Genomic DNA, 20,964 nt, shown 5'->3' on the forward strand with positions numbered 1-20,964 from the left:
CACAATGATATCATATCTGCCCCCAGCATCTACTGGGATAGCTGCCCACTCAGTCTAATTTTAACCAAAGCAGGGTCTTAAAAGGAAGTCAAAACCAAAGGGAGGAGAAAAAACTTTTAAACATTTTTTTACTGAACCTTGTCCTAAACCAATGTTCCCACTATGTTTATTTTTGTTTTTTTTCAACTGTCAACTGATGGACACAAGAAGCACAACCATGGGGACAGGAAGACACAATGGTTTTGTCTCATCCTCAAATAAAATTACTAGAGATCACCCGACGCAAATGCCCCTGGCAGGGCCAACACTTCACTCTAGGAGACTTGAGTTATGGTTGAGAAGTTGAACATGGACAGGTAACCTTTTACTCCAGAGAGACAAGAGGCCCAAGGCCCAAAGTTTGCTTAACCTACACACTGAGGGGCAGGAGAAGATGAAGATGACGAAGAGCGTGGGCCACCAAGGCCGCAGATAGTCAACAGCACAGGGCAGGATGGAGCGAGGAGTTCAGTGCACCTGGAACCCATCTGTTATGTTTTTGAGTCCCCCACAAAGGTCTTATGTTGAAGCCCTAACATCCAGTACCTCCAAAGGAGACTGCATTTAGAGATAGGGCTTTTGAAGCTAAGTTAAAGTAAGGTGATGAGGAAAGACCTTTATAAGAAGAGATAAGGACACAGGTAAGATGGACCAAAAGATGATCAGAGAGGCCAGAGAGAGGGGCTTTGGAGGAAACCAAACCTGCCAACATCTTGACCTTGGACTTGTAGCTTCCAAATGGTCAGGAAAAGAATTCCCATTGTTCCAGGCACTCAGTCTGCAGTAGTTTCTGAGAGCAGCCCTAGCAGACACACCATCCTACAACCCCTTCTGGCCACTGCCAACCTCCACCTTCTTCCCAGTGCTCAGCATTTGTCACTGCAAGTGCTTCAAATAAAACATCACCACCTGCCTGTTGCCATCACACTCCCTCCTTGAGCTCTCTCCCACCTTGATGTAGCCATTTTTTGCCTGGCTGTCTACGTACCCTCCCTAGCCACTCCTAATTCTCTCTAGAGGCTTCCTCCTCTACTTATCCTGAAATATGTTCCCCAGAGTGCAATCATCCAAGCTTCCCCTCCTCTCGTGCCACGTTCTAAGTGATCCTACAATCTTCAGTTTCAACCACACCTAAAGTATCCAGGACACCTCCACCTGGACCCCAAGTCCTGGCCGTTCCTAGAGCTCCACACCTTGAATTTCAACGGCCAGCTCCCTCCCCTTAACTTCCTGGGCGCCATCCCACACTGAACCCCTCACCTGTAGCCCTGTCTATGCCAACCATCCCCGACATCACACAAGCTAGAAACGTGGGTGCTATCCCAGACTCCAACGTTCCCAGATCCTTCAATCCAGTCAAAACACATGGCTCATGGTTACACAGGGAGCTATCAAAGTGATCACAACCGCTGACCCAAACAACTTGTTCTCTATATCTACTGTCAGAAAATCACCTAAAATATGGTAAAGGTTCTATGTACAAAAATCTCCACAGTATCATTTTCACAGCAAATTAGTAGACACAGCCCAAATGCCCCAAAATAAAGGGATATTGCAGAAAATAACAGTTCTCAATGAAGTTAGATACAACCATCAGATGTATTTCAGAAACTATGCAGCAATATAGAAAATATATGTCCTCTAGGATTACAATCATATTTTAAAACATACTGATAAAAAGCATGGAAAGAGATATTCAGAAATGACTACAGCTGATATGTTAGGGTGGTAGGCTCATAAGTGTATTTTTTAATCACTGTTTTCAAACTTTGTGTAATATTCTTAAAGTGATTCTCTAATTATCTAAGTTCCAGTAATCTTGAACTTCCCGCATAGCTTCCTTCTGGGGCAAGGGGAAAGCCTGCTACAGAACTCCTCTGTCCCCTTAGCTGTCATTCCCCCTCCCGGCTACATCTGTTGCTTAACACCAGTGCAACTCCCGTATAATAAAGTTTCCCCCTAAATCCTATTATATACTTGTAGTCCTCAGCATGAGGTCCTCAAAATTGATTAATTCTTTCAAGAAATCCAACTGGACATATTCACAGCTGCAGAACTGGGCTCTCAACTTCTGCTGAGGTTATTAACTGTTCCAGTGAGAAAAGATCACGACACGCAAGCTCCCACCAAGAGGGCCATTATAAAGCCCGAGGCCAAATCAGAGAAGGTGAAGTGGACTCCGCATCAGAGGCCGGCCGGCTCAGGGACTGCAGGTGAGGGAGGGGCGTTCTCTCCACCCAGACAACAGCGAGCAGCTGGGAGTTACAGCCTGGGGCCCACATCTGGCAAAACAGTCACCTCTGAGGGGAGGAAAGAGTACAAGTTTCCTTGAGCATTTTACCTGAACTTTTGTGGTTTTTTTTTTTTTTTTTTTTCAAAATGACAACAAATGCCAAGTGTTAAGGTTGGGCTGACAACTGTTATGCATTATTTGCTCAACACTCAACGCCTTTCTTTTATGCGTGAGCTAAACCAACTGTTGTCCCCGTGGCACTAGTGTGTATAAATTGAGAATATTGGGGGCCGGTGCTGTGGCAGTAGGTTAAAGCCCCGCCTGGGTCCCGCACTGTGGTGAAGCAGGTAAGGCTGCCACCTGCAGTGCTGGCATCCCATATGGGCGCTGTTTTGAGTCCCTGCTGCTCCACTTCCGATCCAGCTCTCTGCTATGGCCTGGGAAAGCAGTAGACGATGGCCCAAGTCCTTGGGCTCCTGCACCCATGTGGGAGACCCGGAAGAAGCTCCTGGCTCCAGATTGGCGCAGCTCCAGCTGTTGCACTGGGGAGTGAACCAGTGGATGGAAGGCCTCACTCCCTCTCTCTGTGTAACTCTATCAAATAAATAAATAAATAAATCTTTAATTAAAAAAAAAAAAACGCAGCCTGCATTGCTGGGGTGCTGGTTCAAATCAAAGCTGCTACACTTCCAATCTAGCTCTCTGCTATGGCCTGGAAAAGCAGAAGATGGCCCAAGTCTTTGGGCCCCTGCACCCACATGGGAGATCCGGAAGAAGCTCCTGGCTTTGAATCAGCTCAGCTCTGGCAATTGCAACTATTTGGGGAGTGAACCAGCAGATGGAAGATCTCAATTTCTCTCCTGTTTGTAACTTTGTCTTTCAAATAAAAAAAAAAAAAAAAACTTAAAAAAAATGAGAATATTGGTACAAGGCCATGCCAGTTATCTGCACAGCTCTGGAATAAAACCAAATGAGAAGCACTGATAGTCTTTCTTCCCAAAATGGCTGCCCTACTCAAGAGAGGTATCTATGGCTTCTAGCTTAAAGAATTCCTATGATGACTTTTCAAAAAATACTAAATCCTAGTTATACTCATTTTATCAATCCAGATTTTACTGCACTTCTACCAGACTTCCTTAAAGCAGAGAGAACAAATTATAAATATTTATGTTACATTCAAACTAGGCATTTGTAATTGGAAATTTAAAAAAATTCACAAATTGTGGTATAAGACACCAACTTTCCTCCATTAATGTAAATACGTTCAAGTGGATTTTACATTCAACTGTGTGATCTCATTGAAATCAGCAGTATTCCCCCAAGTAAACAGCTCATCTTGCAGTAACCCACCTCTTCGTGGAAATCTGTGCCCAGATCATTTTGAGCTATTCACAGAAAGCCACTGCTTCAAAATAAGTTACTGGAGGTAAACAAATTTTGCAGGAGAGCCCATTTTTCCACTCCTAATTCCACAAGAAGAGTATGGGAGGCAGGCTGGAAAGCTCACTAAACTTTTCACAAAACTGATTAAAATCAATGGGCTCTTGAGGAAATTGTCAGAGTTGGCATGGTTTCTCTGTACAAAAAAAAAATCCCTTTTGGTAATTTTCCAGAATTCTGCTCTTCCAGTTTGGAAAAGTTTAAAAATTCTGACACATACCAAAATGGTAGCAACACAGAAACTCCAAGCAAAATAGGCAAAGAGGGAAAAGTTAACGGCAGCATTACCCCCAACCTCCCCTTCCTCCCAGCTCCAGCCTCCCAAGCTCCCAGGCACTTTGGAGAGGCCAGACACTCAGAGGTACTCAATTTATTCTCAAGTTAACCAATCAATGATTTCCAGGTGTGCGTAAATAAAAGGTAACAATTTTAATTTCTGAAGGTGCAAACTTACATTTATCGATTTGTCCAATAAAAATGAATAAAATTTACTCTTTCTTTTGAGCTGAAGAAATGTGTGCATCATTCCTGCAGAATGGCAAGAAAAGAGATAGATGGGGGGGGGGGAGTCAAAGGAGCAATTTCCAAGGAAGTAACGTAGTAAGAGGTGACCAAAAGAGAGAAAGGGATGGCCAGAGGCCCACTGAGAAGGCACAGGGAGAGAGAAAAAAGAAAGAGGGACAAGGAACAACATCCCACGTCTAACTCCTGGGGTACAGTTCTCACAGCATTTCTACAAGGACAACATAAACAACAAACACACTCCACCTGTGAGTGCCAATGAGCAGGCCACCAGCTTTCCCACCTGCCGCTGCATGCCTCAGCGAACCACCTGGGCAACACCCAGCCGGCCCTTTCTTTTCTCACATGATTTCAATATATTATATTATTAGTAGCTCAGGGCTACCATCCCTGATTATAGGTGATTTAGAAAAACAAGAGACATAAAAGCAAAAGTCACCTCCATCTGCTACCCTAACACAACCACTGTAATATGTTCAGTTTTTCTTTGCCATCTTCCTCTATATTTTGCAAAGAAATAGCTGAAGTCCCATATCAAATCATAATTCGGATGCCCTGCTTAGTTTCAAACAGACTTGAGTATCGCATGGAGGGTGGGGCAGGGAGAAGCCCAGGAACCCACTTCAGGAAAGAGGGAGCAGAAATAGCCAACATCCTGTGCCACGTAGGGACCACCGGAGCCTAAACTCATGGAATCCTTACTGCAACCCAAACAAGGGGGCTCCATTACTGCCCACATTTTGCAAATGAGAAGACCAAAGCGGGCACAGATTAAGTGAGAAACCTGAGGGCCCGGGCTACTAATGCTAAGCAGAAGAGTGAAACTTAAACACCAACACCCTCTCCAGAACCAGCCCCAAACCATTGCCCACACTGAAGAGAGGGCTCCCCTCCACAGTAAGACACCCTTGACTCTGGTGCAAAGCCTTGATGGAGGCAAAGGGTAGATTCCAGGAGGACTAAGATGCATTATTACCCAGGCTGTACCCCTGCAAGTCCTCCCTCTCCCCACAGTCAAGCCCTAGCCCTGGGCTGCATTTGGAGAGAGCGGGGAGGGAGAAGGGAGAGGGCTGAGCGCCTGGGAGCGCCACAAGTGCACCCACTCAAGATCTTCCCAGGAAGAACGCAGCAGTCTCCAGGCTCCCTGACCTAAGTCAAGGCACCCAACCGGGCAAACATCCTGGCTTAGCCACACAGCACACTGGAGATTAGGAACCCCATCCCCTGGTGATCCTGTGGCCCACGGGAGCTGGCACACTCACTGCCACAGCCCAGCCTCAGGACTGTACCACGGATCACCAGGGAAAGACGAAAACTCAAGGGCAGTTTCTACCGAGTGGGCATCGCTTTCACACCATCGTGAAGTGGAAAAATCGTCCAACTATGGAGGGGAGGGTTCTTTATGCAAAATGGTAAAGGAGGGGGTTTGGGGGCCGGCACTGACCCCATCTGCACCTCATCAGGGAGGCAGCTCTGAGGCAGTTTCATGTGGGGTCGGGGGAGGGTAGGAGGACACAGCGGCCAAAACCAGCTTCACCCTGTCCTGATTCACACACCACCAAATACCACCGTGATGATGAGGACAAGGCACACCTGGACGCAATTCCGCCCTCTACCACGCAAAGCAGAGTCCCACCCAGGGTGCCTGGGCCCTTCCCTTTGGAGAAAGTTCTTCCACCCTCTTCTCCCTGGAACACCAATTCATCTTCGCTCCAGGCAACTGTAGGAGGCTCCCCTCCACACGCCCTTCCCGTCTCCTCCCCTCTCCCCACCTGTCTTTCCTCATAGCCCTCTGTGCTTTTCCCTCCCTGCATGTCTGGCCCCTCTGTCTCCCTGAGAACAGGATCCACGTCTGCTCTGTTCACCATCAGCGAAGGCACATAAATAACCAAAAGTCACCCCTTCCTTCTAAAAGTATGTATTACACACATGACTAAAATTTAAAGCGAATTGTCAAGTTATTTTGTGCTCTATTCGAAAAGACATCTGACATCTCCCTAGCACACACAGATTTAGACTTGACCAAGCAAAAACAGATTTAGACTTGATCAAGAAAAACCATTTAAGGGGCTGGTGCTGTGGCGTAGCGGGTAAAGCCACTGCCTGCAGTGCCAGCATCCCATGTGGGCGCCGATTGCTCCACTTCCAATCCAGCTCTCTGCTGTGGCCTGGAAAAGCAGAAGATGGCCCAAGTCCTTGGGCCCCTGCACCTGCGTGGGAAGACCCAGGGAAAGCTACTGACTTCTGGCTTCGGAACGGCGCAGCCGATTGTGGCCATTGCGGCCAACTGGGGAGTGAACCAGAGGATGGAAGACCTCTCTCTCTCTCTCTCTCTCTCTCTCTCTCTCTCTCTCTGCCTCTTCTTCTCTCTGTGTGTAACTCTGACTTTCAAGTAAATACATAAATCTTTTTTTAAAAAAAGAACCATTTACAAATATAAAAACAATCTCTTTCTGGTTCACGAGCAACTTCGATCAGAAACATCCTAAACGATCCCAAGCATGATGACCACAAAAACTGTAAAGCCCCTTGCCACAAATTTAACAAAACAAGTGAGAGTTCTATACATAAAACTACATATAAAACTTCCTTGAAGGACATAAAAAACCTAAATAAATGGAGAAGTTTACCAGGTTTGTGGATGGGAAGCCATGAAGCCATAAAGATGCCACTGTCCCCTGCATTTCCATTTCAACGTAACGCAATCCCAACAACACAAAGTGAAAACCCAATGCCCAGGCGATAAGCTTGGAAAAATCTATGCAAGCTGTCAGGATGGAGGGAGGAAGAGTGGGAAGTGCACACACTGCATCACTCAACACAACTATGGCGCAGGGCACAATATTCCGACTAAGAGGGGTACACAACGTTGTTTTCAGTATTTTATAAACTCCAGGTATTTCCCCCTTTCTTCAGTTGTGAAACGGTAAGAACAAGCACATCATGAATCAGGGAAATTATGGGGAAGATGGGAACAGAGCTGTGCATAGAGAGATGTGTCCATGTGAGAGGTGGAAGGAGCTCCGGGGGAAAAGGAAAGATCTGGTAGAACAGCCTGGTAAAGCACAAGACACAGCTGAGAGTGGACAGGGTGTGGCCCTCATGGACAGCCACATAGCGATGGATCTAAAAGTGGTACAACAAAGTGATGACAACAGCACTATCACAAAATGATCCCCCAGGGGCTGATGCTGTGGCATAATAGGCTAAGACTCCACCTGCAGTACCAGTATCCCATATGGGTGCTGGTTCATGTCCTGGCTGCTCCTGTTGCAATCTCCTCTCTGCTGATGGCCTAGGAAAGTGGAAGATGGCCCAAGTGCTTGGGCTCCTGCATCCATGTGGGAGACCCAGAAGAAGCTCCTGGCTCTTGACTTTGGACTGGTTAAGCCCTGGCTGTTGCAGCTACTTGGGGAGTGAACCAGCAGATGGAAGACCCCTCTCTCTACTGTAACTCTGCCTCTCAAAAAAAATGCATGTATCTTTAAAAAAAAAAAAATAAGATTCCCCCAAAGAGCAGTAGAAAGCTAGTACTTTGGAACCTGTGAATTCTCTATCTCCCTATTGGAAATTCACATCCCACAATTCCAAATAAAGGCCACAAGAAGTCCTTCTGCAAAGCAATTTACTTAAAATGCTTTAACCCAGCAATTCTAACATGTATTGGCCAGGGAACCCTTTTTTTTTTTTTTTCCACAAACATCTAGTAATCCCATGGAGCTTTTTCTTTCCCAATCTACTAACTTTTCAGGGAACAACCTACTTCGGGTATGACCGCACTCTGGTCACCAGGCTTTGAAAGGTCTGAAGCAGCATGGAGGCCTAAGGACTTGCCGAGAAAAGGCCAACATAACAGAAAACAATGACCCACAAGTAGCAACTGACCAAATGCATGTAAAGGTCCCAGAAAAGGGAGGGGGTGGGCAACGATCCTGAAATCTACAGTCAAAATAACGAACAGAAGGCTGTTGGCAAAAGCAGTGAAATCAAAAGGGGGTCACTTATTAGGTTACGAGCCGGAATTCAGACCTGTCTGGGGAGACAGTGGGTATTTCCCTAGAAAGAAACCTGAGAGAGGAGTTAGAGAGACTTGGGATCAACTGCTCAGATCTGTCTCCTGTTAACTTCACGAACCCGAGCAGGTCTCAAGTACAATGAAGGGTTAAAGGGGTGACCTTTAAGGCCCCTTTCAACCTTTTTACCCCTCCAAAAGTTGGGGATTTGAAACCAAACCACTAATGATCAAGTTCTGTCTTCAGAGAAGGTGTGAAGTGTGTAGAACATAATGCAAAAATAAATAATTCAAGAAGAACTTAAATACCTGGATGAGATTTTTTACAGAGATAATACAATTATGTGTGTCCAAGAGACACATCTGGAAAGCTGCTATCAAGAGTGTAACTCCCCTCCCCAATGTCATAAAACACTTAGAGAATACTAAAATAAGCTCTGGTTCTGATCCAGTGTGACAGGTCATATGTTTTTATGAAGACCTTTCAATTTAAGTGAGGACTTTTTCCTAGAGACCTCACTCTATTATCGGGGTAGATCAAAACTATGGTCTACCTATTACAACTGGGAAGCAGACTGCATGAGGACCGCAAAAATAACTAGCCAAGCAGATAGGCACAAGCCCAATGTTTATGAAAATTAAGCTTTTCTCAAAAGCACTTAGGCTGTGGCTCTACAATGAATGAAACAGTGGCAAGGGAAGAACTGATCAGCTTAGGAACCATGTCTATTCGCAATCTAAACACTGCAAATGACTTCGGGGCCCAATAATATGGAATTTAAAAGGAAACAGCACTGAGAGAGGAAAGAAAAGGTGCACACTGGAGAACGGAACTGGGACCAGCAGGAATCTTGCAATCATGGTTCTCGGGGTGTGTGCACGCGCGCATGGGTGTGTGTGTGTGTGTGTGTGTCTGCAGTGTATGAAAATGCTTTCATAAAACCGGTGAAAATGAACAAGCAGAAGATGTATATGTACACCATAGCAAAACCAACAACTAACCACCTCTTCCATTGTCTCTTAATTTGGTTTTCTAAAAATTCTTTCAGGATGTTGATTTTTCTTTCCTTAATAAGTTTAGAACCTGTAATGTACAATTCTGAACTGTATTTTCATTCTAACACAGCAAAACGAAGCCACCTGTGCAATCTCAGAGCTCCTTAGTAGGCACAGGAGTGCACCACAAGTCCCCAGAAGGCAGAGACTGGTTTCCTCTTAGGCCTCTCTGGGCTATCAAGGGAAGGCAGGCCACCTGGTATTTTTAGACGCTCAGTGTTGTTGCTTGTCTAACAAGAAAAGAAAAATGTCAATGTTCATTTCCCTGCAGACCTCGATTTTTGAAACTGCCAGTCTTGGAAGACTATAAATGCCACACCGACTCCCCCCACCCCTCGCTCAAAGCCATTTCATTCATTCGTCAGACCCTGACTCACAGATAGACTCAAAACCAGAGATCAAAAGAAATCCCTGAAGACTCCCGGATGGCAACCGAATTCCTGCGGAGAAGGACAAGTGGAGGCAGAGGCGAGAGCCGGCTGGGCTCTGGCTCCTCAGTCTCTCCCTGGCAGGCTGAACCATGGTTCACAGAGTCTTCCTCATTTGGGGGAACAGAATGATGCAGAACCAGGGGCTAAAAACAAGACCCAAAACAGAAGGAGAAAGGGAGAAGGAGTTCTCCAGCTCTGAACCAGCCCAAGACACCTGCAAGAGCCCAGACTCCAGGTGACCAAAGACAGAGGACAGCTGGCAGGTGGCCGGTCCCTCTAACTCCTTAAAACAAACTCGTTAAACTGGAGTGAGTACACTCCACTTCCGGTGTAGAAAGCACATGGTGTTCAAGGCTTGCTCCCTGGGCGAGTGACTTAATTCCTCCATCTACAGATCCTCCTAAGAAAACAGAGCAATGAGGGTTAAACAGAACAACGTAGAGCTGGCAACCACCATGAGGACAGCCACAAAGCCAGCCCCTAGGACTTCCATCAGCAGCAGCATTCTTTGGGTATGGGCACTGCTTGTCCAGGAGAGCCTAGGGAAGTGCAGACAGGCCTGAAGTCCACTGACAGCCTGAGCAGGGATAAACTGACAGCCACACGGCCCACCGCATGAGAAAGGGACACTGTGGGTGCTGAAGGAAGAGTGGGAGGGGACCAGAACCTGCCAGGCACCGGGCCGACCCTGCCGTCCAAATCTGCGCCTACAGAATGGCTCCTCAGGGTCCCGGGCCTTTTCGCATCATAGATTACAGAAAAAAAAAAACTTGGGGTGGGGAAGAGGCTGGCCTCTGTGTGCAGCTGCCTCCCATCTCTAGCCTTGTCGCTTACAGCTATTATGGTGGCAGCATGTGTTACCCTGGCACTGGCCGCCACAGCTGTCACAGTCAGTTTCCTCCTTTCTCCAGCATCTACTCTCTGGGCACACACAGCAGGTGCCTCCTGTGCTACCCTTGGAAGCACAGTGGATCGCCTGCATTGTTTTCTAAAGGTGTCTAATGCGGCGTGTGCCTTGGATCTACTGCGTGTCTAATTTAACAGGAAATGAAGGAGAAGGTGCTGCGAGCTAAGGAGACCTATCCAGGTGTAGGGGTGTGATGCTGCCAACCAAACCCCTTCTTCCCCCGTTAGAACCATGGGTCTGCTTCCCCCCAGGCAACCCACATCCCAGGTGGCGCAGCAGGTTAAGCCACCACCATCTGTGATGCCAGCTTCAGGTCCCAGCTCTTCTGCTTCTACCCAGCTCCTTGGGAAAGCAGAGGAAGATGGCCCAAATGCTTGCCCCCCCCACCATCACCCACACGGCACACCTGGTGGCTTTCACCGCAGCCATTTGGAGAGTGACCCAGTGCATGGAAGATCCTCTCTGTAACTCTGCCTTTCAAATAAATAAAATAAGTCTGTCTTTATTTTAAAAAAAGAAATGAACCTCCCAAATAGCCACAGGAGGAGACTATAAAGGCAGTGACAAAAGATCCTGGCACCCTTGCCTTAGACCTTGAACCACTCAAATAGTGTCCTAGCTTGAAAGAATTAAACAAGTAAAGGCAGGACATGCAGTCTTTGAATTCTTATCTCAGGAAAAAAAAAAAAAGACAAAACAAACAAAAACCCAATATTGACTTTTCCATTTGCCCAGGAGCATTCTGAGAAACCCATAAACAATTCATGATGCCAAGTGTTAAACTCCATTCTGCTCCTGCACAAGGCCGTCACCCCCAGGCCAAGGGCTGGCGCCTCTGCCCACACCACTCTGCATACGGATCCCACTTCTCTTGATTCCTAAACCAACCCGCTTCCCCTGTGGGGAAGGGATGAGCACAGAAGGCCGTGGAATGTGCGTTCCCACAGAGCTCAGAAATCGGATGACCTCAGAGGAGACCGTAAAGAGGAAGACCCTTGACACTTCCCTAAGGAAGAATGTCTTCTGGGCAGGGCTACTGCCAGCGCAGAGAGCATGTGCTGGGAAAATCTCGCCTGCTGCTGCGTGTGTTTCCAATTCTGATGTCCCACTTCCTCTTCATAATCACATTCCTCCCCGCCCCAGCTCTCCTCTGTCTAAAGACACTGTGGCACTGGGCCTCTGCCGAGAATCAAAGCACGGTGTTTGATGAGAGGGTGCAAGATCAAAGGGCTGAAATGGATTTTAAGAAATATAAAATGCTTGAATATTAGGATCTACTCCATTCGACCACTCTTAAACATTGGAGGAGGGGTCGGAGCTGTGGCATAGCAGGTAATGCTGCCACCAGCAGTGCTGGCATCCCATACGGTAACAGGTTGGAGATACAGCTGCTCCACTTCCGATCCAGCTCTCTGCTGTGGCCTGGGAAAGCAGTAGAAGATGGCCCAAGTCCTTGGGCCTCTGCACCTGCGTGGGAGACCCAGAAGAAGCTCCTGGGAGCTTTGGATCAACACAGCTCCGGCTGTTGTGGCCATCTGGGGAGTGAACCAGCAGATGGAAAATACACTCTCTCTCTCTCTCTCTCTGCCTCTGCTTCTCTGTAACTCTGCCTTTCAAATAATAAATAAATAAGTATTTTTTAAAAATCTTAGGGGGAAAAGAACTTCACTTTTAAATGTTGGAAGTCTAACTTTTGAAAAAGAAGTTCCATTTAATTAAAGTGTATTCATACAGGCCACAACATACAGCTTTTATATAGTTTTAAGAGTTGTGGGGCTGGGGCCGGCGCCGCAGCTCAACAGGCTAATCCTCCGCCTGTGGTGCCAGCACACCAGGTTCTAGTCCTGATCAGGGCGCCGGATTCTGTCCCGGTTGCCCCTCTTCCAGGCCAGCTCTCTGCTGTGGCCCGGGAAGGCAGTGGAGGATGGCCCAAGTGCTTGGGCCCTGCACCTGCAAGGGAGACCAAGAGAGGCGCCTAGCTCCTGGCTTTGGATCAGCGCGGTGCCCCAGCCGCAGCGCGCCGGCCGCGGCGGCCATTGGAGGGTGAACCAACGGTAAAGGAAGACCTTTCTATCTCGGTCTCTCACTGTTCACTCTGTCAAAAAAAAAAAAAAAGTTGTGAGGCTGGCGCTGTGGCACAGCGGGTTAACACCCTGGCCTGAAGAGCCAGCATCCCACATGAACACTGGTTCAAGACCCGGCTGCTCCACTTCTGATCCAGCTCCACTTCTGATCTAGCTCTCTGCTGTGGCCTGGGAAAGCAGTAGACGATGGCCCAAGTCTTTGGGTCTCTGCACCTGCGTGGGAGACTGGAGGAAGCTCCTGGTTTCAGATCGGCATAGCTCTGGCCATTGTGGCCAATTGGGGAGTGAACCAGTGTCTAAAAGACCTCTCCGTCTCTTTCTCTCTCCTTCTCCTTCTCCTTCTCTCTCTGTAACTCTGACTTTCAAATAAATAAATCTTAAAAAAAAAAAAAGTTGTGATGTCATACATCTGGCCTTGCAAACCTATCTCACAGCAGCTTTTGAGAAGATGAATCACATGTGACTTGAAATCTGCAAAGAGCTAATCGACCAGATAATCAAGCTGCTGTGACTCCCATTACTAAAAGATATCATACCACAGAGTATATACTTCAAGACAGGGACTTTGAAATCCAGAGTTCAAATCTCACTTCCACCACTTCCTAGTTACCAAGCGCAAGCACAGTTTAAGAGACAAATTACTAGGGCAGGCACTGTGGCATAGCCGGTAGAGCCCCCACCTGCCATGCCAGCATCCCAAATGCACACCGGTTTGAATCCAGCTGCTCCACTTCTGTTCCAGCTCCCAATCCCTGCTAATGGGGGTCCCTGTACCCATATGGGAGACCTGGAAGAAGCTCTTGGTTCCTGGCTCCTGGCTTTGGCCTGGCCTAGCCCTGGCCCTTGTGGCCATGAACAAAGAAATAATTGTTCAAAAATAAGAAGCAAATTACTTAATTCCTTCATGCCTCAGTTTCAACTACAAAATGGAGCTAATACTTGAAGATTGATATAATAATGTGTATATGTAAAACTCTATGTGTGTAATAAATACTTTCTAAATGATAGGTTTTCATGATTGGTATGCTAGTCAATTAAAATCCCAACGTCCAGCTACTGAAAACAGCCACAGGGACTGACAGGGACTGGGTTACAGCCAGATAGAAGAAAGAAGTCCTGAGGTTCCACTGCACAGAAGGGTGACTACAGACAATACTCATGGGCTGCACATTTCTCTATTAAAAAAAATACTACAAGATAGGGTTGTGAATGCCTCACTACAAAGAAATGTTAAATGCTTGAAAATACAAGCATAGTTGCCTTCACTGGCTATTACATAATGTATGCATGTAATGAAATGTCTCGTAGCACCCCAAAAATGCACAATCTTTATGTTTACTGAGCTTTTACAAAATAGTCTTTTACATTTCTGAAATTGTAAAAATAAAAAGGAAAATCCTTAAATGGGTGCACTGATAAAAGAAGATAAGTTGCCCAGATAACAAAGTGCTTTGAACATAAAGTGTGTCGATTGTTTAAAATTTAATCTACAAAAGAAGGAAAGAAAACAGCAGAATGTAAGTGAAAGAGGAGACTCTCCCAAAAATTCTAGAAACACAGATTCTACACATTGAAGGTCCCTTCCTAACAGACTCTGGCCTCGCCTCCTACACCTAGACCCTCCTCACCACTTGCCACAGCCCTGCAGCCATCAGGGAAAATCAGTCCTTCACTGCAGGCTTAACTAAGTGATGATTCATCCCAAGTGGGGGGTGCAGCCTGTGGCCAGCCTTATCACACAGTCTGTGTCCCGGGAATGGCCAGAGGCCAGAGGTCAGCTCCTTAAAGGCTCCCCATCTGTGCCTCCGGTAGCAGCAATGTCCTCGGGTTTTCCACTTTGTTGGCACGCACACCTACAAATAATACCAAGAAAAGTCCCACTTCACTGTACCTTATAAAGCAAGGTCCAAATGGCAGGACAACAATCACAAAAAAGTCTCCCTCTTCAAGCCGCCAGGGGCACAATGTTCGGCCAGGCGGTGCCTGGGACATCCCACAGCCTGGCAGTCGGGCAATGTCCCGCCTGAACTGCTCATCACAATGGCTCCTGAGGACAAGTCCCACCGCCTTCCAGCCTGGCCTCAAGCTCTGACCACATCCCCGGGGAAAAGGCCAAGCCGTCAGCAGTAGCTTGTGCAGCTTTTTTCCACGGCCACTTAGTGGGATGGCAACATTGTTCTCCCCCAGAGTAAGCTCCCACTCGCCTTCCAGGCTCTCACCCTCGCTTCACCTTAAAGGGACCAGCTAGAAAGGGGTGGGCAGTTCAATGGTGGAGCCTCGGGCTTCTGCAAAAGGCAGCACTGGAGCCCGTCCCAGCCCCGTCTGCAGCCCAGCTACTATAACGCAACGTCTCTGTCTCCTACATTATCACCGCCGTAATTCTAACCTCCACTCAGGGCTTGGGACCCTTCCACCCGTGTCCCATAGGCCCAGCCCATGAATGCCTGGAAATGTCAGCCACCTCCTCAAACAGTGTTGCTTGGAATCCGCCAATCAAAAACACACATCATTCAATCCCCGGGGTGGCTCCCTCCCAAGGTCGGGCCAATCCTTTTGGGATTCTTGATTCCAATCTAGGAAAGGGTCACTTAACAAATGCCTGCCATATTACACTGAATGCTACCCTCTCCCTTTCAAAGCAAACCCCATTCTCCATAGTGGGAAGTGTTCTCTTTCGCTCTGCAGATGATGCGCACAGGGAGGGAGAAAGCACAGAACACTTGAAAGCCAGGGCCCTCCGCTCAACACCACACAGCCCGTTTTCTGGGACAGGCTGTCAAGGGGTTTTTCAGTGCAGTGTTACATAATCCCATCCATTTATTTAGCAACGGCTAACTTTCTGGTGGTTCCTCCCCCCACCAACAGGCTTCAAAAATTATTATACTACAACGTACTCTATTACAGTGGAGAAGATTATGTCAAAATTGATTCCATAAAATGTATCTCCTTCCCATTCAGACCAATATCCACCAGTTACAGACCTCTACAGGTAGACCTATACCACTGCAACATTATTAAATTTAAACACACACACACACACACACACACACACACAAAGCTTTCTTCCATTGTAATGAACAAGAGCTGCTTCCAGCCAACTAACATTGGGAGCGCCCGAAACTCCAGCAGACACACACAACTTGTTGCAGCAACATCGGCCGCAGCTGAACAAAGCAGCGCAAGTATCAGCTCCAGAAACCCACAGGGCCCGGGGACAAGATGTTGTGTGTTTGTAATTAACTCCCCAGCGCACTCGCATCACCCCCGCCCCAACCCTCTTCCCGGCCCCAGCACCCTCCGGGGCTGCCGTTCCCAATCTGGTTTCCATTCCAGCCCCGCCCCCTTCCCTTTCCCCTTCCCTCTCTGGGACCGTGAATCAATCCCATCCCGGGCAGGAAACGAGACCCGGGGCAGCCCCCTCCGCTGCGGCGGAACAAAGGAGGAGAGCGCAGCTGCGGGCGCGGGGAACCCCGTGGGGTTCTGAGCCCCCTCTCCCCGACCGCCGCTGGGGCACCCCGCACCTGAACCCCACTCCCCGGGGCGCCCATTGTTCTCCCTCTGCTTCCTTCCCGGGGGAAGCCACGCCGTGTCCACGCACAGCCGTGGGCCACAGGGGGTGTGGGCGTACACGAGGAACACCAGGAGTCCACTTTACCCAGCGGTGCGAGGGGGACTGGGCAAAGAGCGAGCAACTTAAGTTTCCAAGCCCTGCGTCTCTCCCGCCACCCCCGAAGCCACTGCGGAGCCGCGATCACCCCCCTCCCCGCGACCTCCCGAGCGCGCGGGGCTCTCGCCGCAACGCCGCCTCTCCGAGGGGAGACGGCCGCGGACCCCGCGGACCCGCGCCGGCGGGCTGCGGCGGGCACAAAGGCGCGGGGGCCGGACGCAGCAGGAAGGGAAGGGCAGAGAGGGGAAGAGCCGCGCTACCTCGCCGGGCGCCACCGCGCCTCCCGGTCGTCCTGGCTCTCCGGCGGCGCTCGGGGACGCTGCGGGGCTCCCGCCGCGGCTGCTGGCCTTGTGCGCACCGTGCGCTCCGGCACCGCCTCCACGCGCCGCGGCCGGGGCTCCCGTGCGCGCTCGGCTGCAGAGTGATCGGCTGCGGCGGGAGGCGGCGGGCCACTCCCCTCTCCCGCAGGCGGAGGGGCCGGCCGAGGGGCGGGGGCGGCGACCTCGAAGCCTGGGATTCGCCCCTCGGAGCGCCTGCAGCACCGGGAGCCGCCGCCCCCCGAGCCGGCTCACCTCGGGCCGCCCGGGGCCGGCTGCACAGCGCCCCCCGGTGAGCTCGAGCCGCAGTCTCGGCGCCTCTGGCCCCCGCGTCGAGACTCCCCGCACCCCGGGGAGAGCCTAGCTGGGACAAGTAGAAAGAACCGCGAGGGAAGGCCGGGCATGCGGCCCAGCCCGCGCGAGGGGCGCGGTCCTCTCCATCTTTTCTGCACGCACGCACTCACCTTCCAGGAGAAATAAAAGTTTGACAACTGGAAGCCAGCCTGGGGGCCCGGCCAGCAGGAGACTGGAGTTCTCCTGTTTCGTCCTCCACTAGCTAAAATAGCGTGGATGCCTGAGAATATTGGAGCTTAGTAATCGGGCCGAAAGGGAAGAGGGCGGACTGCGTGGCGCACGGTGGCTTCACTTAAGAGACTTCCAGTAGGTTACCCTGGCTGATTCCCGGCTGCAAATCAGTGACAGGTAGCTATCAATCAGTGTCAGATCCTCGTCCACACTTGGATAAAAGGCTGGGTCCTGAGGAATGATGGGATCTCTTAGCAAGGCACCTCCCGCCCGCCGCTCACCCCAGCGGCCCGGCTGCCACACTAGAATTCAGAACCAGCCCCTGGAGCCAGGTCCTGCTTGCCTCATCACACGGGAGGGGAGGGTGCCCCCTCCAAACTTACTCACTGGGTGAGGTGAGGATTGCTTGGCTGAGGCGTTCAAAGCGCCATAGACACAGTAATTATTACTCATGAGTCTAAGTACTTTATCCTGTAATGAAATAAATTGCCATAAATGGGGCCAGGTTTAAATGGACTGACCTATATCTGGAAACTGTCACTAAAATGAGGTGAACCAAGGAATTCAGACCATATATAGTCACTGTTGCCACAGGCCTAAGAACCCAGGCACTGGGATATGTCAAATGCCACCAGAGGTGTGGAAACGTGGGACCACTGTGGACTGCACCTGCCTGGAGCTGGCCTGTCACTGATGTCCCCATCAGGTAGGCAGGAGGCATGATGATGATGGTCTAATCTGACATATTTTGAATGCCAGGTCCAGTACTTTGCTCAATCCTCTCAAGCCCTCTCCGCAATTTTGTTTTACAAACCGGGAAGAAGGAGTCAAGGACCGGGAGGTCTTCAGCTATGGAGCCACTGCGGTGATTTACAGACATGTCCGCGGATTCTTGGACACTCTCATGGAGGTGTGGCGTCTCGTCGCCCTCCTCCCGAATGTGGGCCAGACTTCAGGACCTCGCTGGAACCAACAGAAGCCAGCCAGCAGGAGGCTATTGGGACACTTGCCCTTGAAGCCCAGCTACCGTGCCGGGAGGAAGCTCAGGCCACCCAGAAGGCCATGCGGAGGTGTTAGGACGGAGGTGGCAGCTGAGGACGCAGGGTAAACCAGTGGTAGCTGCCACCGTGAGTGCATGAGTCTGTGAGCTGTGCTCAAGCCCAGGTCACTGACCACCTCGCTGAGCCAAGTCACTCCCAGCAACAGGAGAGAGAACAAGCATCATAAAAGAGGAAGAGTGGACCTTCGAAACAGCAGCGAAGCTAGGATTCAAATCTAAGCCACCTGGCGCTACGGTCACCCACCACCATGCAAGCTGGCACCATGATAACCTTCACAGCCAACAACCTGGGGCCCTGCTGCCTGGCAACATGTTTTAGACTGACCTCTCCTGGTGCCCATCGGATTGTGCTATCCACAGTGGCTGCTTCTAGCTCTGCTGTCCAGTTCAGCTTTTCAAAAACAGCAGAAATGCAGATGGCAGGTGACTGTCGATGGAGCTGCGAAGAGGAGGGTTTGGAACTCCTGGCTTCAGGAAAGGGGCGTAAATGAAGTTATGCTAGAAGACTTATGCCTGTAGATGGGCTTAGCAGAGTAGGGACAACTGAGAATTCTTCCCTGAATTTCAGAAAGATCAAAAGAAAAATGCGATAAAGTGTTGAACGTACACTAATAAACACCAAGATACTGAACAGAGAAGCTATTAGAAAGTGTTTCTAGAGCAAAGCCTTGCTTCTTTTTTTAAAAATACCATCAACCTAGTTTCCACCCACCTCAAAATCTAAACTTCTGAAGTCATGAGGCTCTTTTTTTTTTTTAAGTTTGTTTTTTTTTTTTTATGTGAAAGTCTGAGTTGCAGAGAGAAGGCGACAGATCTTACAATTTCTGGTTCACTTCCCAAATGGTCACAACGGCCAGGACGGAACCAGGCCAAAGCCAGGAGCTTCTTCTCGGTCTCCCACTTGGGTGGCAGGGTCCCAAGCACTTGGGCCATCTTCCTCAGCTTCTCCCAGGTGCATTAACAGGAGCTGGATAGGAAGTGGAGCAGCTGGGACTTGGACCGGCACCCATGTGGGATGCTGGCTTTGCAAGAGGTGGCTTAACTCGCCTTGGCCATGACACCAGCCCCCATACCACCAGGTTTCAAAAAAACTTTCTTGGCTATTGTTTTCAAAAATCAATCAACACAATCAACATCATTTGTATGTAAGTAAAGCACATTAAAGTGATCCTAATGATTGTCAAGAATAGAGAAATCTCAACTACAGAGGCATCTTTTACTTTCTCTTCAGTCTGCAAAAAATAGGCTGTGTGATTATGCAGAAAGGCTATTATTAAGACTTCAGGGTGAAAAACATAAATTGTCAAATTACAGCAATAAAAGAACATAAAAAGCGTTCTCTATCTCCATGAAAACATGCAAGGATTTATAGGAAAGCGAATGAAATCTTGCAATCCTTCGGGGAAGTGCAACAGTAAAAGTGTCACAGCAAGAGAAGTACCACTAAATGTGCAGAATTTCTGTTTCCTTTGTTGTTTTTACTTGAGCCCTTTGGAAAACATAGAGTTCAACACTGGGGGAAAAACACTGACAAAGGGACCACGTGACCTCTTTCTGCCTCATTGAGATGTCGTGAATGCAATAGTGAGCCAGCAGTCATAACTTGGGATGTTCTAGGGGTTCCTAGCTGCAACCAGCTTTGCAAGTCTAGCCAGGAGGCTCCCACTCTCTCCTTAGCTGGTCGACCTCATGTTGAATGTGTCAAAGGCCCTCTAGTTCTGAAATTCTTAAAGTCGGTTTTTGCCAAATTTCCTTTCCTGCTGCATACACTTTGGCCATCCTCTGAGAGCAAACCTGCGGCTCCCCTCTGCCTGCCCCCCAGCGCCCACTGCAGCCTGCTTGCCTTACCGTGGTAACTTCTTGATGCCCCAGCTTCTCAGGACCTCTGGCTGACTCCAGGTTATGAAATCTTTCCACTTATTCTCTTGCAACTATTTGGCCTCCCCAACTAGATAGTAGTAGGCCTCTCAGTGAAACCAGGCAGTTCTAGATAACACCTAGCCCAGGGCAATAAGAACAAGCTGAGAGAGTTCTTTCTGCTCCTAACAAGTGTTCCAAATGGCTGTGAGTGTGTGTGTTAACTTGTTTAACTCTTGCAACAGCCCAGGAGGTAGAGTATCATTATTATCCTGAAACCATAAAATGCAGACAGAGAAGAGTGAAGTTCCTTGCCTGAGGTTGCAGAGTGAGAAATACCAGCCTACCTAATCCAGCCTCAAGGCTACCGGGTATCTTTCCTCTCATATCAGGGAGCATTTCTACTTCTGTCTCCTAAAACAAGAATGTCTTGGAGTGGCCGTTGTGCTGATAAAGACCAGAGTCTTAGGCATGCACATCCAGTATGGGGCTTGGTTAGAGTCCCAGCTGTTCCACTTCCAATCCAGCTCCCTGCTCGTGGCCTGAGAAAAGCGGCTGAATATGGCTCAAGGATTTGGGCCCCTGTCCTCCTGTGGGAGACCTAAGAAGCTCCTGGCTCCTGGCTTTGGCCTGGCCCAGCCCTGGTTGTTGCAGCCATCTGGGGAGTGAAACAGCAGATGGAAGATCTCTCTCCTGCTCCCTCCCTCCTTCCCTCTCTGTAACTCTGCCTTTCAAATAAATAAACTTTAAAAAAAAAAGTTTGAAGAATGTCTTATTTGTTGAGTACCTATCTTCGTTTAAAGTAGTGCTCCAA

At 49.0% G+C, this 20,964-nt stretch overlaps 1 protein-coding gene across 16 annotated transcripts in view; it reads right to left on the reverse strand.

Moving 5' to 3' along the window:
- Nucleotides 1-20,964, reverse strand: part of MYO1B (myosin IB) — a 218,409-nt gene that overhangs the window by 171,704 nt on the left and 25,741 nt on the right. For 3 of the 16 annotated variants that reach the window (XM_089330161.1, XM_070070453.2, XM_070070450.2), the window contains exon 1: nucleotides 14,616-15,102. The exons of 2 other annotated variants lie outside the window; for them this stretch is intronic. Coding sequence is in view for 2 of the 14 variants with exons in the window: in XM_089330152.1 (XP_089186278.1) it covers nucleotides 4,167-4,406 (240 nt within the window). In the remaining 12 variants the exon portion in view is untranslated. Of the gene's footprint in view, nucleotides 1-741; nucleotides 905-4,166; nucleotides 4,439-14,615; nucleotides 15,103-16,651; nucleotides 16,962-17,172; nucleotides 17,356-20,141; nucleotides 20,278-20,964 lie in introns of those variants that run through there. 11 more of the 16 variants (XM_089330152.1, XM_089330150.1, XM_089330156.1 and 8 more) reach the window with 10 other exon arrangements.

Source organism: Oryctolagus cuniculus, chromosome 3 (assembly GCF_051225735.1).
Source record: "Oryctolagus cuniculus isolate XC-2025 breed Fujian yellow rabbit chromosome 3, ASM5122573v1, whole genome shotgun sequence".
Lineage (NCBI taxonomy): Eukaryota > Metazoa > Chordata > Mammalia > Lagomorpha > Leporidae > Oryctolagus > Oryctolagus cuniculus.